This window comes from Oncorhynchus mykiss, chromosome 12, assembly GCF_013265735.2.
Source record: "Oncorhynchus mykiss isolate Arlee chromosome 12, USDA_OmykA_1.1, whole genome shotgun sequence".
Taxonomy (NCBI): domain Eukaryota; kingdom Metazoa; phylum Chordata; class Actinopteri; order Salmoniformes; family Salmonidae; genus Oncorhynchus; species Oncorhynchus mykiss.
In genome coordinates this window covers 11,420,142-11,439,884 of record NC_048576.1, presented here as the reverse complement: position 1 = coordinate 11,439,884, position 19,743 = coordinate 11,420,142, and the positions used below count along the sequence as shown (strand labels likewise).

Below are 19,743 nucleotides of genomic sequence, written 5' to 3'. Positions count from 1 at the left end.
TATATATATAAAGGATTATGAACAGTATGTGGGTAGAATATTTAGTATACACTACTGGTCAAAAGTTTTAGAACACCTACTCATTAAAGGTTTTTTCTTTATTTTACTTTTTTTTTTTACCATTGTAGAATAATAGTGAAGACATCAAAACTGTGAAATAACACATGTAATCATATAGTAAACAAAGTGTTAAACAAATCAAAGTATATTTTATATTTGAGATTCTTCAAATAGCCACCGTTTGCCTTTATGACAGCTTTGCACACTCTTGGCGTTCTCTCAGCCAGCTTCATGAGGTTGTCACCTGGAATGCATTTATTTTAACGGGTGCCTTCTTAAAAGTGAATTTGTGTAATTTCTTTCTTTCTTAATGCGTTTGAGCAAATCAGTTGTGTTGTGACAAGGTAGGGGTGGTACACAGAAGATAGCCCTATTTGGTAAAAGACCAAATTCATATTATGGCAAGAACAGCTCAAATAAGCAAAGAGAAACAACAGTCCATTTATTACATTAAGACATGAAGGTCAGTCAATCCGGAAAATTTCAAGAACTTTGAAAGTTTCTTCAAGTGCAGTCACAAAAACTATCAAGCACTATGATTAAACTGACTCTCATGAGGACTGCCACAGGAAAGGAAGACCCAGTTACCTCTGCTGCAGAGGATAAGTTCATTAGAGTTACCAGCCTCAGAAATTGCAGCCCAGATAAATGCTTCACTGAGTTCAAGTAATAGACACATCTCAACATCAACTGTTCAGAGGAGACTGTGTGAATCAGGCCTTCATGGTCAAATTGCAGCAAAGAAACAATGACTTAAGGACACTAATAAGAAGAAGAGACTTGCTTGGGCCAAGAAACATGAGCAATGGACATTAGACCGGGAGAAATATGTCCTTTGGTCAGGAGTCCAAATTGGAGATTTTTGGTTCCAACCGCCGTGTCTTTGTGAGACGTGGTGCGGGTGAACGGAGGATCTCTGCATGTGTATTTCCCACCGTAAAGCATGGAGGAGATGGTGTTATGGTCTGGGGATGCTTTGCTGGTGACACTGTATGTGATTTATTTAGAATTCAAGGCACATTTAACCAGCATGGCTACCACAGAATTCTGCAGCGATACGCTATCCCATCTGGTTTGGGCTTAGTGGGACTATCATTTGTTTTTCAACAGGACAATGGCCCAACACACCTCCAGGCTGTGTAAGGGATATTTGACCAAGAAGGAGAGTGATGAGTGCTGCATCAGATGACCTGGTCTCCACAATCACCTGACCTCAACCCAATTGAGATGGTTTGGGATGAGTCGGACCGCAGAGTGAAGGAAAAGCAGCCAACAAGTGCTCAACATATGTGGGAACTCCTTCAAGACTGTTTGAAAAAGCATTGCAGGTGAAGCTGGTTGAGAGAATACCAAGAGTGTGCAAAGCTGTCATCAAGGCAAATGGTGGTTATGTTAAGAATCTCAAATATAAAATATATTTAGATTTGTTTAACACTTTTTTTGGTTCCTATATGACTCCATATGTGTTATTTCATAGTTTTGATGTCTTCACTATTATTCTACAATGTATAAAGTAGTAAAACTAAAGAAAAACCCTTGAATGAGTAGGTATATCTGTAGAATAAGTAGGATAGAATAGTATATATAGAGCAATAGTTGAATGGGATGGCATTGACTAGAGTTCAGTATATAAAGTGTCTTTGGAAAATATTCAGCCCCCCTTACTTTTCCCACATTTTGTTAGGTTCCAGTCTTGTTCTAAAATTGATTAAAACAATCCCCCCCCCCCCCACCTCATCAATCTACACACATTACCCCATAATGACAAACCAAAAGGTTTTGCTAATACATTTTTTTAAATAAACTGAAATATCACATTTACATAGAGTTGAAGTTGGAAGTTTACATTACACCTTGGCCAAATACATTTAAACTCAGTTTTTCACAATTCCTTACATATAATCCTAGTAAAAATTCCCTGTCTTTGGTCAGTTAGGATCACCACTTTATTTTAAGAATGTGAAATGTCAGAATAATAGTAGAGAGAATGATTTATTTCAGTTTTATTTCAGTTTTCACATTCTCAGTGTGTCAGAAGTTTACATACACTCAATTAGTATTTGGTAGCATTGCCTTTAAATTGTTTAACTTGGGTCAAATGTTGTGGGTAGCCTTTTCTGAGGTCTTGGCTGATTTCTTTTGATTTCCCCATGATGTCAAGCAAAGAGGCTTTGAGTTTGAAGATTGGCCTTGAAATACATCCACAGGTACACCTCAAATTGACTCAAATGATGTCAATTAGCCTATCAGAAGCTTCTAAAGCCATGACATCCTTTTCTGGAATTTTTCAAGCTGTTTAATGGCACAGTAAACATAGTGTATGTAAACTTCTGACCCACTGGAATTGTGATACAGTGAATTATAAGTGAAAAAATCTGTCTGTAAACAATTGTTGGAAAAATGATTTGTGTCGTGCACAAAGTAGATGTCCTAACCGACTTGCCAAAACTATAGTTTGTTAACAGAAATTTGTGTAGTGGTTGAAAAACGAGTTTTAATGACTCTAACCTATGTTTATGTAAACTTCTGACTTCAACTGTGCCTCTACTGGTATACCGTCAAGCCCTGGTGTTTTTCCAGACTGAAAAGATTTGATTGCCTCAAAGTTCCTCATCTGTAAGTTGACCTTCACACCAGTCTTTCTGTAAATGTGTTAATTTTTACATTATTATTATTATTATTATTATTAGGAAATACATCCTTACAGTTAACATCAATCAGTGGAGATGGAGGAGACTGAAAAGAATATATAAATATATAAATATTAAAATATTTAGCTTCCTCTTTCAAAATATAATTTGGTGAATCATGGATAACTCCATCATTTTGTAACGTTTCTGTAAATTATTTTTGGTAGAATTTCCGTGTTGAAGATTCAAGGAAAATGTTGTGAATTTTTTCCCCCATTGTCCATCCAATTCACTTTATTTTTGGAATACATTACACTTGATGGTTGTTGAATAAGTCCCTGAGTTTCTTTGCGTTTTTCCTCTAACCTATCTTGTGCCTCTATAGTACAGTTTCCATTTCCATCTACCTGTGGTTTTACTTCCTCAATTTCCTTTATTAGTCTCATCTCTTCTGACCTACACTGCTTTTGTTTTAGTGATGAGTATTATACTGAATGCCATGTAAAAATGGATCTTCTTTTTTTATGATCTGCTAAGCCATTACAATTATAACTTGCAATACTTATTTCCCCACTTACCATAACGATACCCAAGTGTCAATTATACTTACCACAACCAATGTTTGTAAACTTACCATTAAAAAGCGCCACGATGATTAAGTGTCCATATAGCTGTACCATAATAATGTGCACTGTTAAGCATACTGTAGCTGCAACTTGGTAAACATCCAATTGTCCTAATATTCCACCCACTAAAACCTCCCCCCATATCTAGGTCTGTTGTCACTAAGACCATCAGATCATCTCCCTGACTTATGACGCACCTTTGCGTCCTAAGGCATACACTTGGCCGCCAATTTGCATTGGCCAGAGGGAAATATGGGCAGTCCCATAATAACATAATTGTCTATGAGAATGCCTAAGAGAACTAAACAAATAACATGGAAAAATAGTAACAAAAAAAATAAAACAATAATAGATCATAGCAATATAGATAATAACAGCACAATCTTATACATGCCTGCTCATATTTGAAAGTTCTAGCAAAGCTATAAGCATGTCAGCCCAGGCTGCTCAGTTCATTGGATGCAATTGTTCATTAAAAAAAAGTAAATATATGAAAAACAGAAGAGAAAACAACCTAAATATATCACAAGACCAGTCCCTTTAAAAAGAAAAAAGGTCCATTACATGCAAGACATATTTCATGTAGTCCTCATTATAACCTGTTGTATTCTGACAAAAAAAAGGAACATCGATTCAAACAGCCGCTAATGACTGCAAGTCAGAATTTGTCTTAGGCATCACATTATATCCTGTTGTGTCGTGCCATGGCTGTGCCAGAGCCGACCGCAAGCCAACCCCGGGGTCTCCCTTATGGGAAGGCATACTCAAGTTCAACTCACAATCGATTCCGACACAACCACGGCACAACAGCCAAGAACACGTGTAGTACTGACAATCCAGAGCGAGTAAACTTGTAAAACCAACCCTCACTCTACCCTACACATTATGTTTTTTATTCCAGGGTCGTTGCTCTATCACCTCTATCCACATTTCTTGGTTTTGTTAGGTTTTAAAAAGTCACAGTGGGAACAACATCCCCTATACACTTCCTGATAAACTCAGTCACCGTGTCTGTGTATACGTCAATGTTATTCTCAGAGGCAACCCGGAACATATCCCAGTACGCGTGATCAAAACGATCTTGAAGCATGCATTCCGATTGGTCAGACCAACGTTGAACAGACCTTAGCACGGATACTTCCTGTTTGAGTTTCTGCCAGTATTTTTTTATAGAGTAGCTTACTGACTGTTGAACTAGATTGTTTGTTTATTTTGTCTCAATCCAATATTAAATTTACACATAGATTGTGTAATATTTCAATTAGATATGGATATTTAAGAACCTTTGTTTGTCAGGTTCTGTTTACCTTTTGCATTATACTGTATAAGTAAAATGGAAGAGTGGCTTCTGCCTTGAGAGCAGCTAATGGGGATCCCTACTAAAATACAACTAAGTAGTAGCCATATTAGGGATGTTTTGATCAGTGGAGGCTGGTGGGTAGAGCTATTTGAGGACGGGCTCATTGTAATGGCTGGAATGGAATTAATGGAATGGAGTCAAACATGTGGCATCCATTTGTTTGATGTGTTTGAAACCATTCCATTCTAGCCATTACAATAAGCCTGTCCTCCTATAGCTCCTCCCACCAACCTCCTCTGATTTAGATAGCATCCACATTGGATGATTGTGACTATGCGCTAGTGTGACAGAATATACAAATGAGCGGGTAAATGACCACACAGAGGAATGGACAATAAGCCAGTTATTCAGCCATTAGCCATGCTCCAGCCTGAGACGATGAATCACTGTATCATATCAACACACAAGCTCAAGCCAGGCAATGCACATCATAGAAAACCCAAAACAGAATCATCAGTGTTTGCTTTTTTTTTTTTTATAACTTTGTCAACTGTGCAGTATTTGTCAGGCATTGCAAGGATCGATTTGTTCTCCAGTGGGACGTGAATATTGTATTTATTCAGTTTACTACTTCCTGACTGTATATTCTTGCCCGGCGACCCCCGCCCGGCGACCTCCACCCGCCCGGCAACCCCCCCGCCCGGCGACCCCCGCCCGGCAACCCCCCCCCGCCCGGCGACCAAGGGGGTCACATCATATGTTAGAAAAACGCTCGTCACATGTCTTGTCTTATCATCAGGGGAATGATAATGGCAAGGGGAAGTCATCAACATTTTCAAATAAATAGAGACAGTAGATATTACTTCATTGTTTTTACATCCTCAAAAATATAAACGCAACATGCAACAATTTCAAAGATTTTACCGAGTTACAGTTCATATAAGGAAATCAGTCAATATAAATACATTAATTAGGCCCTAATCTATGGATTTCACATGACTGGGCAGGGGTCCCACAGGTGAAGAAGCCGGATGTGGAGGTCCTGGCGTGGCAGAGAAATAAACATTCAATTCTCTGGCAACAGCTCTGGTGGACATTCCTGCAGTCAGCATGCAAATCGCACGCTCCCTCAACTAGAGACATCTGTGGTGTTGTGTGACACAACAGCACATTTTAAAGTGGCCTTTTATTATCCCCAGCAGACGGTGCACCGGTGTAATGATCATGGTGTTTAATCAGCTTCTTGATATGCCATATCTGTCAGGGGGATTGATTATATTACAAACAGGTAGCCTAGTGGTTAGAGCATTGGGCCAATAACCGAAAGGTTACTAGATTGAATCCCTGAGCTGCCAAGGCAAAAATCTGTCGTTCTGCCCCTGAACAAGGCAGTTAACCCACTGTTCCTAGGCTGTCATTGAAAATAAGAATTAGTTCTTAACTGACTTGCCTAGTTAAATAAATACATTTGAGAGAAATAAGCTTTTTGTCAGAATTATTTTTATTTCAGCTCATGAAACATAGTACCAACACTTTACCTGTTGCGTTTATATTTTTGTTCAGCATAATTGGAAGAGGAAGGATAAACTCTAACATAGGAGTTACCTTTCAAGTTTATAGGCATGTTCATTAAGAGCAGCTGTTTAGCTGGTAAACAAAGGTTAGCCATGTGTTGGCAAAAATGTATTAAGTCAAGAAAGCTTACCAGCAGCCAGCACCACTTGCCGCACTGGTAGCCTATTGACTGGTAGCCTGTTGACTGGTAGCCTATTGACTGGTAGTCTATTGACTGGTAGCCTATGTAGTCTATTGACTGGTAGCCTATTGGCTGGTAGCCTATTGACTGGTAGCCAGATTTTTCAAAGCCTATGTCAGATACTCCAGTGAGTGTAATTTGCTTGACATTAGGTGTTGAGAAATGTCATTAGAATGAATGTAATTCAAAATTGGTTTATTCTGTTGTTGATCGTGATATTCATAACAACATTGGGGGGGGGGAAATGAAGTCTATGTGTCTTATATTCTAGGTACCTGGTGTTCTACTGCCCTCAGGACATGGTGTACTCCTGTACTGCCCTCTTCCCTGTGCGTCTGGTGCTGACGGGCATGAAGGAGGTGACCCGCACATGGAAAGTCCTGGGGGGCGTGGCTGAGGCACACAGCAAGTACAAGGATGGACTGCTGGTGATGATCGCTATAGGATGGGCTAAAGGTAGGAATATCACTTTTTTAATATATACTGTACATATATATACAGTGCCTTGCGAAAGTATTCGGTCCCCTTGAACTTTGCGACCTTTTGCCACATTTCAGGCTTCAAACATAAAGATATAAAACTGTATTTTTTTGTGAAGATTTAACAACAAGTGGGACACAATCATGAAGTGGAATGACATTTATTGGATATTTCCCACTTTTTTAACAAATCAAAAACTGAAAAATTGGGCGTGCAAAATTATTCAGCCCCTTTACTTTCAGTGCAGCAAACTCTCTCCAGAAGTTCAGTGAGGATCTCTGAATGATCCAATGTTGACCTAAATGACTAATGATGATAAATACAATCCACCTGTGTGTAATCAAGTCTCCGTATAAATGCACCTGCACTGTGATAGTCTCAGAGGTCCGTTAAAAGCGCACAGAGCATCATGAAGAACAAGGAACACACCAGGCAGGTCCGAGATACTGTTGTGAAGAAGTTTAAAGCCGGATTTGGATACAAAAAGATTTCCCAAGCTTTAAACATCCCAAGGAGCACTGTGCAAGCGATAATATTGAAATGGAAGGAGTATCAGACCACTGCAAATCTACCAAGACCTGGCCGTCCCTCTAAACTTTCAGCTCATACAAGGAGAAGACTGATCAGAGATGCAGCCAAGAGGCCCATGATCACTCTGGATGAACTGCAGAGATCTACAGCTGAGGTGGGAGACTCTGTCCATAGGACATCAATCAGTCGTATATTGCACAAATCTGGCCTTTATGGAAGAGTGGCAAGAAGAAAGCCATTTCTTAAAGATATCCATAAAAAGTGTCGTTTAAAGTTTGCCACAAGCCACCTGGGAGACACACCAAACATGTGGAAGAAGGTGCTCTGGTCAGATGAAACCAAAATTGGAACTTTTTGGCAACAATGCAAAACGTTATGTTTGGCGTAAAAGCAACACAGCTGAACACACCATCCCCACTGTCAAACATGGTGGTGGCAGCATCATGGTTTGGGCCTGCTTTTCCTCAGGAGGGACAGGGAAGATGGTTAAAATTGATGGGAAGATGGATGGATGGAGCCAAATACAGGACCATTCTGGAAGAAAACCTGATGGAGTCTGCAAAAGACCTGAGACTGGGATGGAGATTTGTCTTCCAACAAGACAATGATCCAAAACATAAAGCAAAATCTACAATGGAAGGGTTCAAAAATAAACATATCCAGGTGTTAGAATGGCCAAGTCAAAGTCCAGACCTGAATCCAATCGAGAATCTGTGGAAAGAACTGAAAACTGCTGTTCACAAATGCTCTCCATCCAACCTCACTGAGCTCGAGCTGTTTTGCAAGGAGGAATGGGAAAACATTTCAGTCTCTCGATGTGCAAAACTGATAGAGACATACCCCAAGCGACTTACAGCTGTAATCGCAGCAAAAGGTGGCGCTACAAAGTATTAACTTAAGGGGGCTGAATAATTTTGCACGCCCAATTTTTCAGTTTTTGATTTGTTAAAAAAGTTTGAAATATCCAATAAATGTCGTTCCACTTCATGATTGTGTCCCACTTGTTGTTGATTCTTCACAAAAAAATACAGTTTTATATCTTTATGTTTGAAGCCTGAAATGTGGCAAAAGGTCGCAAAGTTCAAGGGGGCCGAATACTGCATTATACTATACCATGAAGAGAGACTTGTCTGTGTATATATATATATATATATATATACACAGACAAGTCTCTCTTCATGGTATAGTATAATTTGTTTTTAAGGTAAGTATCTTTGTTTATTGTCTACTGACAAGTACATGACATGGCCAAAAGTATGTGGACACCCATTCAAGTTATTGGATTAGGCTATTTCAGCCACACCCGTTGCTGACAGGTGAATAAAATCGAGCACACAGTCATGGAATCTTTATAGACAAAAATTGGCAGTAGAATGGACTTTCAGTGACTTTCAATGTGGCACCGTTCGTCAAATTTCTGCCTTGTTAGATCTGCCCCGGTCAACTGTAAGTGCTGTTATTGTGAAGTGGAAACGTCTAGGAGCAGCAACGGCTCAGCCTCTAAGTGGTAGGCCACACGAGCTCACAGAATGAGACCACAGAGTGCTGAAGTGCGTAGCGAATAAAAATTGTCTGTTCTTGGTTGCATCACTCACTATCGAGTTCCAAACTGCCTCTGGAAGCAACGTCAGCACAAGAGCTGTTCGTCGGTAGCTTCATGAAATGGGTTTCCATGGCCGAGCAGCTGCACACAACCCTTTGTTCACCATGCGCAATGCCAAGTGTCGGCTGGAGTGGTGTAACGCTAGCTGCCATTGGACTCTGGAGATGTGATGAATCACGCTTCACCATCAGGCAGTTCGACGGAGGAATCTGAGTTTGGTGGGATGCACAACCTGCCCGAATGTATAGTGTCAACCGTAAAGTTTGGTGGAGAAGGAATAACGGTCTGGGGCTGTTTTTCATGGTTCGAGCTAGGTCCCTTAGTTCCAGTGAAGGGAAATCTTAACTCTAAAGCATACAATGACATTCTAGGCGATTCTGTGCTTCCAACTTTGCTACCAACAGTTTGGGGAAGGCCCTTTCCTGTTTCAGTATAATAATGCCCCAGTGCACAATGCGAAGTCCATACAGAAATGGTTTGTCAATATCGGTGTGAAGAACTTGACTGGCCTGCACAGAGCCCTGACCTCAACCCCACGAACATTTTTGGGATGAATTGTAACGCCGACTGCGGACCAGACCTAATCGCCCAACATGATTTTGGAATGAGATGTTCGACAAGCAGGTGTCCAAATACTTTTGTGTATGCGTTATGAATGCAATACACAGAACCATACAGATTAAGGGCTTGTAAGTAAGCATTTCACTGTAAGGTCTACCTACATCTGTTGTCTACCTATACCTGTTGTTGCGCAAGTGACAAATACAATTTGATTTGATTCTGTGAACCTCTGGCCACCATGCACTATGCTAGGGAACCACTACACAGTGGTGTAGTTCAGAGTAAACACAAGTATATACAGTTTACCCACGTTTTGCAGGAAAATGCATTGAAAGTATAGGCAGCGTTACCTCTTTCACTGCGACCAACAGTCAGAGTTTACCCACCTATTGTTATTTTTTACCACTACATCACCAGTAGCACTGTGCGTGTACAAGCATGTGAAAGATATGGCCAGATCTAGTACACACACGCAGATATATAAACTCTCTCTCACACATTCAATATAAATTGGTTATAAATCCATTTTTTTTGGGGGGGGGGGCTGTTGGTAATCAACAAGACAAGTTTCAGGAATGTAATGGAAATGAAACTCATTACTATTGTGGTTATTAGTCCTGACCTTTTGGTCCGTACGAATGCTTCTAAATAACATGAGGTTGCATTGACACTAATTGTGATCCTGAAGATTATAGTTTCGCTGTTCAGACCTGTGCTTTGAATAGCAAGCAGCCCTTACACATCACAAAGAAATAGAGCTTTCTGATTTGACTTTGTTGAGTTGTTATTAGACATTAAGGCTATTCAGCTACTAGCCTGGTTGCAGATCTGTTTGTGCTTTCTAGTAAACTCCTTTTTATGCCAAACAGACCATAGGAGCCAGACAGCACAAACGGGTCTATAAAGATGTTCTACCAGTCCAGGACAATGACGCAGGCTCGTATCTCTTTCTCTTCAGGTGCTGGAGGAGGTCTGATCAGTAATTTTGAACAGCTGGTCAGAGGAGTCTGGAAGCCAGAAACCAATGAGCTTCTCAAGATGACCTAGTAAGTCTCCTCCTCTCCCAGAGCTCGTACTGTAGGATCAGTTAGTAATTCCCCTGCTCTCCCAGGGCTTGAACTATAGGATCAGTTAGTATGTCCCCTCCTCTCTGAGGCCTCGTATTGTAGGATCAGTTAGTATGTCCCCTCCTCTCTGAGGCCTCGTACTGTAGGATCAGTTAGTATGTCCCCTCCTCTCTGAGGCCTCGTACTGTAGGATCAGTTAGAAGTAGGATAGAATAATGTGTTGAGTGTCTGTGTTAGTCTGGTCCCACGTCTGTTTGTATTGTTTATAGCTAACTCCTATGTTCGGCATGACAATGACTAGCAACGTGCATGACCCGCCCTCCTGAGGATCTGTCTTTTTTCAGCCATCTATTTCCTGTGCAAAATCCACTTGTCATTTAAATCTCGCTGGATTCATTGCATTCATTTTACTCCTGCTACTCTTTCATACTTCTGTCGTTTTTTTCCCCGTTAACTTTACGACCACGTAAAGATTTGTAATGACCTGTCAAACACATCCCAGTAATGGCTGAAATGGACTCAATGGAATCCGTTGCCTCTATAAGAACGATAAAGCTTAGTCGGGATTTAACGCATCATCTCAACACTTACATGAGAAGAAAGATAACTTTATTTTTATGGGTGTTATTTTTTGTGGATTTGAAAAAAGTAATAATTCAATATACTTGAAATGATTACCAATGAAATGCCTTGAAATGAAAGCTACTTCCCGAAAATGAACATTCAGATTGTAGTGATGTTATGTCTGATCTCGCAAACATTGGAAAGTCTGTATACATGTTGATAGGTGTAATCTAGAGCCAAGCATGTTGATTTTTAATCTGAGGGCATCCAGCTGTTGACACACCTTGTTGAATTATGCAGCAGAACGTGACAACAACAGTAATTCATGACGCAGTCTATACAGCACAGGTGATTGCATGTAGGCCTAGGCCCCTAGATAGAGCAAGGTTTTGGTGGTTTCAGCCACGCCCCACCCCTTTACGTTAATGTATGCAAATATGCAAATACACCGGGGTGTTTATGCAAATGAAGCACATATAATTTTCTTTATTTTAACACAAAATACCTCATAACATTACAAAATGTATATATGACTGCAATCTAAGATAAAAAAATAATAATAATACATTTGACAATAAATTGAATATCTGAATTCGAACAAAACCCTCGACTCATTATTTGTTAGAAGGTTTGGAGTATCTTCATCCATTGTCCAACTGTTGCGTTTATTACAATTGTTCAAAAAGACCAATTGACAATTTTGATGACTGTTGCTACAATGACGTGTCAAACTCATTCCATGGAGGGTCGAGTGTCTGCGGGTTTTCGCTCCACCCTTGTACTTGATTGATAAATTAAGGTAATTAATTACTAAGGAACCTTTACCTGGTTGTCTAGGTCTTAATTTAAAGAAAAAAAGAAAAACCTGCAGACACTCAACCCCCCCGGTGGAATGAGTTTGATACCTCTGATGTAGGCTTTACAGCACAAACTGATCTGAGACCAGGCTAGGTCTGTGTAATGTTGTACACAGAAACCAAATTATGTAATTGGAGATTCACTGAGTGACACATCGGTTACTGGCTGGCTGAGTATGTAGACGTTGACCTCTAAAACCGCTGTGATGAATGATAATGCACGTCTTTATTCTCATATGAGAGAGAGAGAGAGAGAGAGACCCTTCTTGTCCACAACCAAGGAGGGCCTACTGCAACACCTAGATCTTCTGTCAGACCTGGGCCTGACAGTTACTCTCAGTAAGACACCATTGCCCTAGAGCACACAAACAACTATATATACCTTGGCCTAAACATCAGCGCCACAGGTAACATCCACAAAGCTGTAAATGAGCTAAGTAGACAAGGCAAGAAGGGCCTTCTATGCCATTCAAAGGAACATAAAATTTGACATACCAATTAGGATCTGGCAAAAAATACTTGAATCAGTTACCCACCAAAGAATGCATGCAAAGAAGAATTAGGCCGACATCCGCTAATTATCAAAATCTAGAAAAGAGCCGTTTAATTCTACAACCACCTAAAAGGAAGCGATTCCCAAACCTTCCATAACAAAGCCATTACCTACAGAGAAATGAACCTGGAGAAGCATCCAAAGTTAAATCTAGAATCGGCTTCCTATTTCGCAACAAAGCCTCCTTCACTCATGCTGCCAAACATACCCTCGTAAAACTGACCATCCTACCGATCCTCGACTTCGGCAATGTCATTTACAAAATAGCCTCCAACACTCTACTCAGCAAATTGGATGCAGTCTATCACAGTGCCATCCGTTTTGTCACCAAAGCCCCATATACTGCCCACCACTGCGACCTGTATGCTTTCGTTGGCTGGTCCTCGCTACATATATGTCACCAAACCCACTGGCTCCAGGTCATCTATAAGTCTTTGCTAGGTAAATATCTCAGCTCACTGGTCTCCATAGCAAAACCCACCTGTAGCACCTATTTCACTGGTCATCCCCAAAGCCAACACCTGCTTTGGCCGCCTTTCCTTCCACTTCCTTCTGCTGCCAATGACTGGAACGAATGGCAAAAATCGCTGAAGTTGGAGACTTATATCTCCCTCACTAACTTTAAGCGTCAGCTGTCAGAGCAGCTTACCGATCACTGCAGCTGTACACAGCCCATCTGTAATTAGCTCCTTCCAACTACCTACCACATCCCCATATTTTGTTTTTGTTTTTCTGCTCTTTTGCACACCAGTATTTCTACTTGCACATCCTCATCTGTACATCTATCACTCCAGTGTAAATTGCTAAATTGTAATTACTTTGCCACTATTGGCCTATTTATTGCCTTACCTCCTTATTTATTTTGCACACACTGTATATAGATTTTTCTATTGTGTTATTGACTGTATGTTTGTTTTACTCCATGTGTAACTCTGTGTTGTTTTTGTCGCACTGCTTTGCTTTATCTTGGCCAGGTCGCAGTTGTAAATGAGAACTTGTTCTCAACTGGCCTACCTGGTTAAATAAAGGTGAAATAAAATCAATGAAAAAAGAGAGAGAGATCTGTTCATAGCCATAATGATGAAGTTACTGACCTGACTGACCTCTGACTGTGTGCAGCCCTACTAAGATCACCCTGATAGGAGCAGTGCTGTTCGCCCTGCAGCAGACCCAGTACCTGGCCATCCAGAAGCACCACCTCATGCTGCTGTACACCGTCTTCACTGTTGTCAACAAAGTCAGTCACTAACCTGATCCTAACCCTAGCCCTATCCCTCAACCCTAACACTCACAGGGCAGGGTCTCTACAAATACATAGGACCAGTTTCCTGGACCCAGATCAAGCGTAGTCCCAGATCTGTTTGTGCTATATAGCCAACTCCTATGGTCATTGTGGCACAATCAGATCTGGGATCAAGATAGATAAAGCCTACACCTGGACCAAAAAGCATGCTCAATGGAGAATCTCAACTACTTTTTAGTCCAGAAATGGCTTCAATCTTGTTCTGGGAATCCTCCCAATACATAAAGTTTATGGCAATCCAAAAACATTCTTTCTCCATGTTGACTGTCTCACAACATCCAGTCCATGTTATTTGAATGACCTATCTTATACTTATATTTAGTTATGACTCAACTTTAGTCTTGTATTGCCTCTAGCAGGAGAATTTTGCATCATTTTCTTCTCGTTGCATCATTCCTCCTCAATCCTCTCACAATGAGTGATGTCTCCTGCTCTTGACATCTTGCAAATCCAATCACAGGTTCTCAGAACTCGCCCAACTGTTCGATTAGAGTTCTCCCATCAACTCATTAAAGTTACATTTAATCTGATAAATCATAGGATAAATCTTGTCTACTTCTTTATTAGTCACTGTTGTAGTCATTCTCATCACTCCATCCTGTCTCTCCATCTCTTTAAATCCTTCCATCTATTCCTTTTCCCCCCCAGACAAGTATGACGCTGACCGGCTCCTCCTCTTCGCCCTTCGCTCCCATCGAGTCTGTTGTGCACCGCACGTTCTTTGCCGGGCCATCGCCATCCTTCACCTCTGAGACCAAGACCTCTGTAGTGAAGAAGGGCCCCGGTGAGAGTTTAAATAGAGCAGCGGTCCCTGAGACCTCCAAGGCCCCAGGGTCCTCGTCCAAGACTGCAGCACACAACAGGGGAAAGGGCTCACCAAAGAACGCCAAAGTGCAGTCGGAGAGCACTGAGACAGAGAGCTGCAAGAAGAGTGACTAGAGCCCTTATACTGCATTGTACTGTATAGAAATATAATCTATAGAACGGACAGTTGTTTAGCACACTGCAATTTCACTGGTAAAGCCATGGGTGCACTTAATGGGGCTGTCCATTCTATAAATTATATTTATATTCTGTACGGCCCTTCTTATCCTGGCTAGGACAATCTATTCTCTGTGTCCTGTGGCACTGTCATCCTGTGATAGGTCCCAATTTGCTACCACGCCTTTTTTTGTCCTAACCCTTTGATGTTTGTAGATCTGTAAGGTGGAAGCAATATGGTAGAAGCTTCACCACTACACTGCTTATGTTCATCGTATACCTATCCAGAACCTTCAGATCTTCAAATATGGAACAGTTATGGGCGAGCGGGAGGAGTAGGAAGCGAATTGGGTCTGTCTGTCTCACTCTAGAATGAGCAATAGAATATGTGCTGATTTTAATATATTATACAGTAACGTAGCTTTATAATTCTGCGATGATGCATCCTGTTTTCTACGGAGTTTTGGTGAAAAATAGTGTCCCTGATGCTGATCAGCCACTATTTATCTGTATATTAATAATAATATATTCTGTTTTATGTACCCGCACATTTCCTACTATGAAATGTTTTAAGATTTTACATGACAATTTATACAATTATTACTCAGGTCTTCTATTATATTTATGCTTAAGAAAATGCACTTGAATGCAGGAATTTCTAAATGGAATGCTTTTTGCTGCACTTTGCTGCAAACACTGCCTCTTTTGTGAATACTTTAAATTCTATTGAAAAGTAAATGTTCACATGCACTTTAATCTGACTTGTTGTCGTTCTTATCACAACCGAAATACAAAAACTTGGACATTTGTAAACATCTGTGTGATAAACCTTTTAGTTTATAACCTTTTTAGTTAATCAACTTTTAGTTCATACAAGTAATGTATCTCCCGAGTGGAGCAGTGGTCTAAGGTACTGCATCTCAGTGCAAGAGGTGTCACTACAGTCCCTGGTTCAAATCCAGACTGTATCACATCTGGCTGTGATTCAGAGTCCCATAGGGTGGCGCACAATTGGCCAAGCGTCGTTTGGCTTTGGCCGGGGTAGGCCGTCAATGTAAATAAGAACAAATGATTAACTGTCTTGCCTAGTTAAATGAATCATATTTTCAGATACACAGCCTACATGCTCTGTGGAGTCAGTTTCTTATGAATGTATTTGATAATATTCACGTATTTCCTCCATGATATTCTGATCATTGGCAAGGTTCTATAGCTGTTGTTATTGTTAGCTGTGGTCATGTCCAGGGCAAGACACATTTAACAAGGCAAAGGAAAGGTCAGATTTAGCTGAAGAAATACATCAATATCTCAGTCTGCTTTACATTTAATTGGAAGAGAGGTGCAATTCTTTGAATTATGTAATTTTGTGCAATGTGCTGCCCTTATCTGTGTCTCTATCTATGGCTTGTAATTGCCCTAATGTTGTCTCTGATTTAGAACAGAAACCAACGGGAGCTCACAGACGTAACCTTTCTTCCTTTAAGATGAAAAAAGAGTGAAACATTGCATCATTGTAGCATCAGAATGTGATTGATACTTCATCCACTTTAAGCAGCGTAGGAAAATAAAATCCTGAAATCCCTTCAAATTCACAAGATTACCCTTAGAGAGTTTGGAAAAGAGTCCCACAGGAATACAAATTAAGAACAGAGGTAGTGCTCAAAGACTAGAAGTAAATGAGTGTTGTAGAAGATATCTGTCCATCTGTAATGATCAAAGTCCACAGAGGTGCCACCACCTCCGCATGTTAATTAGAGTACCATCTACCTATTGTGTGTGTACTGAGTCTCAGGGTGAACTCTGAGCCCTGGGAAGTTTAAAGTAACATTTACAGGCAGGGATTCTCTCTCTCTCTTTCTCTCTATCTCTCTCTCTCTCTCTCTCTCTCTCTCTCTCTCTACACTATAGAATAATGCAGGTGAGGAACAGCTCTGCTCCCAGCCTAGCCCCCCCCCCCCCCCCCCCCCCCCCCCCGGTACACAACGACCGTGGCATGGCCCGACAGGCCTGGGCAGGGGTCCCAGAATAAGCCAAGGGCATGGCATGCTATGCATTGGGACTGTCTGGTTGTCTCTCTGTGTCAAATGGAAAGGAGAGAGGAGATTAGGCTGGAATGGCTGCTCAGTTAAATAGTGGGTCTGTGTTCCAAATGGCCCCTGCTTTTGACCAGTGCCCAGAGGACTCTGACTTTAACCAGTTAAAGTCAACCATGAACACTCTATTATTCAAATGCTGGAAATTCCATTTAAGACAATATCACCACCCATGATGACATCACATCCCAAAGCACCAGGCATACACAACAGCGCTGTTGCTTGACAAATGGGCACGCTAGTTACCATACCAACAGAATGCTGGTTGCAGGGAGATTCTAATGTGTTTTAATCCCTTCCACCTGGACCGATTTGCCCTCTGATGTCAGTTGGAAATCCACACGGAATGATTCTCATTTAAATCCCAACCAACTGTAACAGACAGTCAGCAGAGTGCATTCCCTGGAGCTCTGGTCAAAAGCAGTGCACTATTTAGGGAATAAAGTGCTTGAGATGCACCCTCAGACTGGAGAGGCACACTATCACCCCCACCACTTGGTATTTCATCATCACGGTAGAAAGGGGTGCATGTACAGGTGTCTTCCACCGGGGGGCATGGGGCGTCCCTCCTTGTCTGGCTGGAGGAGGAGAGGAGAGAGGCAGCTATTGGCCGGGACGGGAGGAGAGGACGGTGCTGGTGGGCTGGCCAGCTGGGGGCTCCTCTCCCTCAGAGGGAATGGTAGCTGTCCACAGCACAGCCACAGAGTGGCACGTCCCTAACAAAGGCGAGCAGAGTCCATCAAAACCAAACAAAGAGACCTCAGTCACACACACACACACACGGCAGGCAGACACACACACGCATGAAAGTGCACATACACGGACACACATGTATGGACGTGCACACACACTTACACACACACACACTTCCTCCTCACACACACACACACACACACACACACACACACACACACACACACACACTTACACACACACACTTCCCACCAACGACCAGCGACCAGCCGTGCAGCCAGACGCAGATAAAGACCCTGTGTTCATCCTTCTCCACACACACCAATACCGAACACACACCGATACCGAACACACACCAATACCGAACACTCAAACCAATACCGAACACACACCAATACCGAACACACACCAATACCGAACACACACCAATACCGAACACACACCGATACCGAACACACACCAATACTGAACACTCACACCAATACCGAACACACACCAATACCGAACACACACCAATACCGAACACAAACCAATACCGAACACACACCAATACCGAACACACACCAATACCGAACACACACCGATACCGAACACACACCAATACCGAACACTCACACCAATACCTAACACACACCAATACCGAACACACACCAATACCGAACACACACCAATACCGAACACACACCAATAACTCACCCACACCAATACCGAACACACACCAATACCGAATACACACCAATACCTCACCCACACCAATACCTCACACACACCAATACATCACCCACAACAAAAATAAAAATACATGTTTTTTTAAAGTACCGAACACACACCAATACCTCACCCACACTAATACCGAACACTCACACCAATACCGAACACACACAAATACCTCACCCACACCAATACCGAACACACACCAATACCGAACACACACCAATACCGAACAAACACCAATACCTCACCCACAACAAAAATAAAAATAAATGTTTTTTTAAAGTACCTCACACACACCAATACCTCACCCAAACCAATACCGAACACACACCAATACCTCACACACACCAACACCAATACCTCACACACACCAATACCTCACCCACACCAATACCGAACACACACCAATACCGAACACACACCAATACCGAACACACACCGAACACACACCAATACCGAACACACACCAATACTGAACACTCACACCAATACCGAACACACACCAATACCGAACACACACCAATACCGAACACACACCAATACCGAACACACACCAATACCGAACACACACCAATACAGAACACACATCCTCCATGTCTTTATTCAACCTTGATCTAAGGTGGTTGCTTTTTTTTCAAAAGTAAAGGACATTAGCTACACTACAACATATGACATCCAAGATTTGGATTACAAATGTATGGTCCATCTTGTGTTTCTCACTGCCCCTGCAAGCAAACACTCTTGTATGGTGTTGGTGGTGTGTTCCTTCAGTTGTGTGATTGATAGTCGTCTGACTATCCTCTGGCCTTACAGTGGAAAGTGACAGGCTTCCCAGCTAACAATTCTAGGGAGAGAGAACGTTTTTATAATGTTTCCCGGATGTTTGAGTGTTCAGTTTTCCGTTAGTTAGGGGAACATTCTATGTATGTTAACAAAAAAAACATCCTGAGAACCTATTTAGTATGTTGTTAAAGATAGTAGAACATTCCCTCAATGTCAGACAGAACTTACAGAGAACGTGGTTGACAGAATATCCAATATTTATGTTCTAGACACGTTTCATTGGAACACTGAAAATAACATTTCTTTGTCCAGTTTTCTGAGGGTTAGGAGAATATTGCATCAACTTCCCACCAATCACACACAGAACATGGTTGTCATGTTCTCAGAATGTAAAATATTCATGTTCTAGACACGTTCCATGGGGACGTTGCAGGAACATTTATGTGTATCAGAAATCATTGTACCCCCCCCCCCCCCAAAATGGTTTCATTACAAATCCTGCCTTGCTACTGTTGCCGAGCCCATCAAGGCACTGATTGGTGAACTACTGATCTGATCCATTCACAGCTCTTTGTCTGTTGTCAAGTT

The 19,743-nt window shown here is 41.5% G+C and overlaps 1 protein-coding gene across 2 annotated transcripts in view; it reads left to right on the top strand.

Moving 5' to 3' along the window:
* Positions 1-15,628, top strand: part of LOC110536959 (trimeric intracellular cation channel type B) — a 32,998-nt gene extending 17,370 nt beyond the window's left edge. Inside the window, exons 3-6 of one of the 2 annotated variants that reach the window (XM_021622642.2) lie at positions 6,623-6,828; positions 10,506-10,593; positions 13,708-13,825; positions 14,540-15,628. In XM_021622642.2, the coding sequence (XP_021478317.2) occupies positions 6,623-6,828; positions 10,506-10,593; positions 13,708-13,825; positions 14,540-14,830 (703 nt within the window). In that variant the 3' untranslated portion in view covers positions 14,831-15,628. The remainder of the gene's footprint in view (positions 1-6,622; positions 6,829-10,505; positions 10,594-13,707; positions 13,826-14,539) is intronic. The other variant, XM_021622643.2, reaches the window with a different exon arrangement.
* The last annotated feature ends 4,115 nt before the right edge of the window (positions 15,629-19,743 follow it).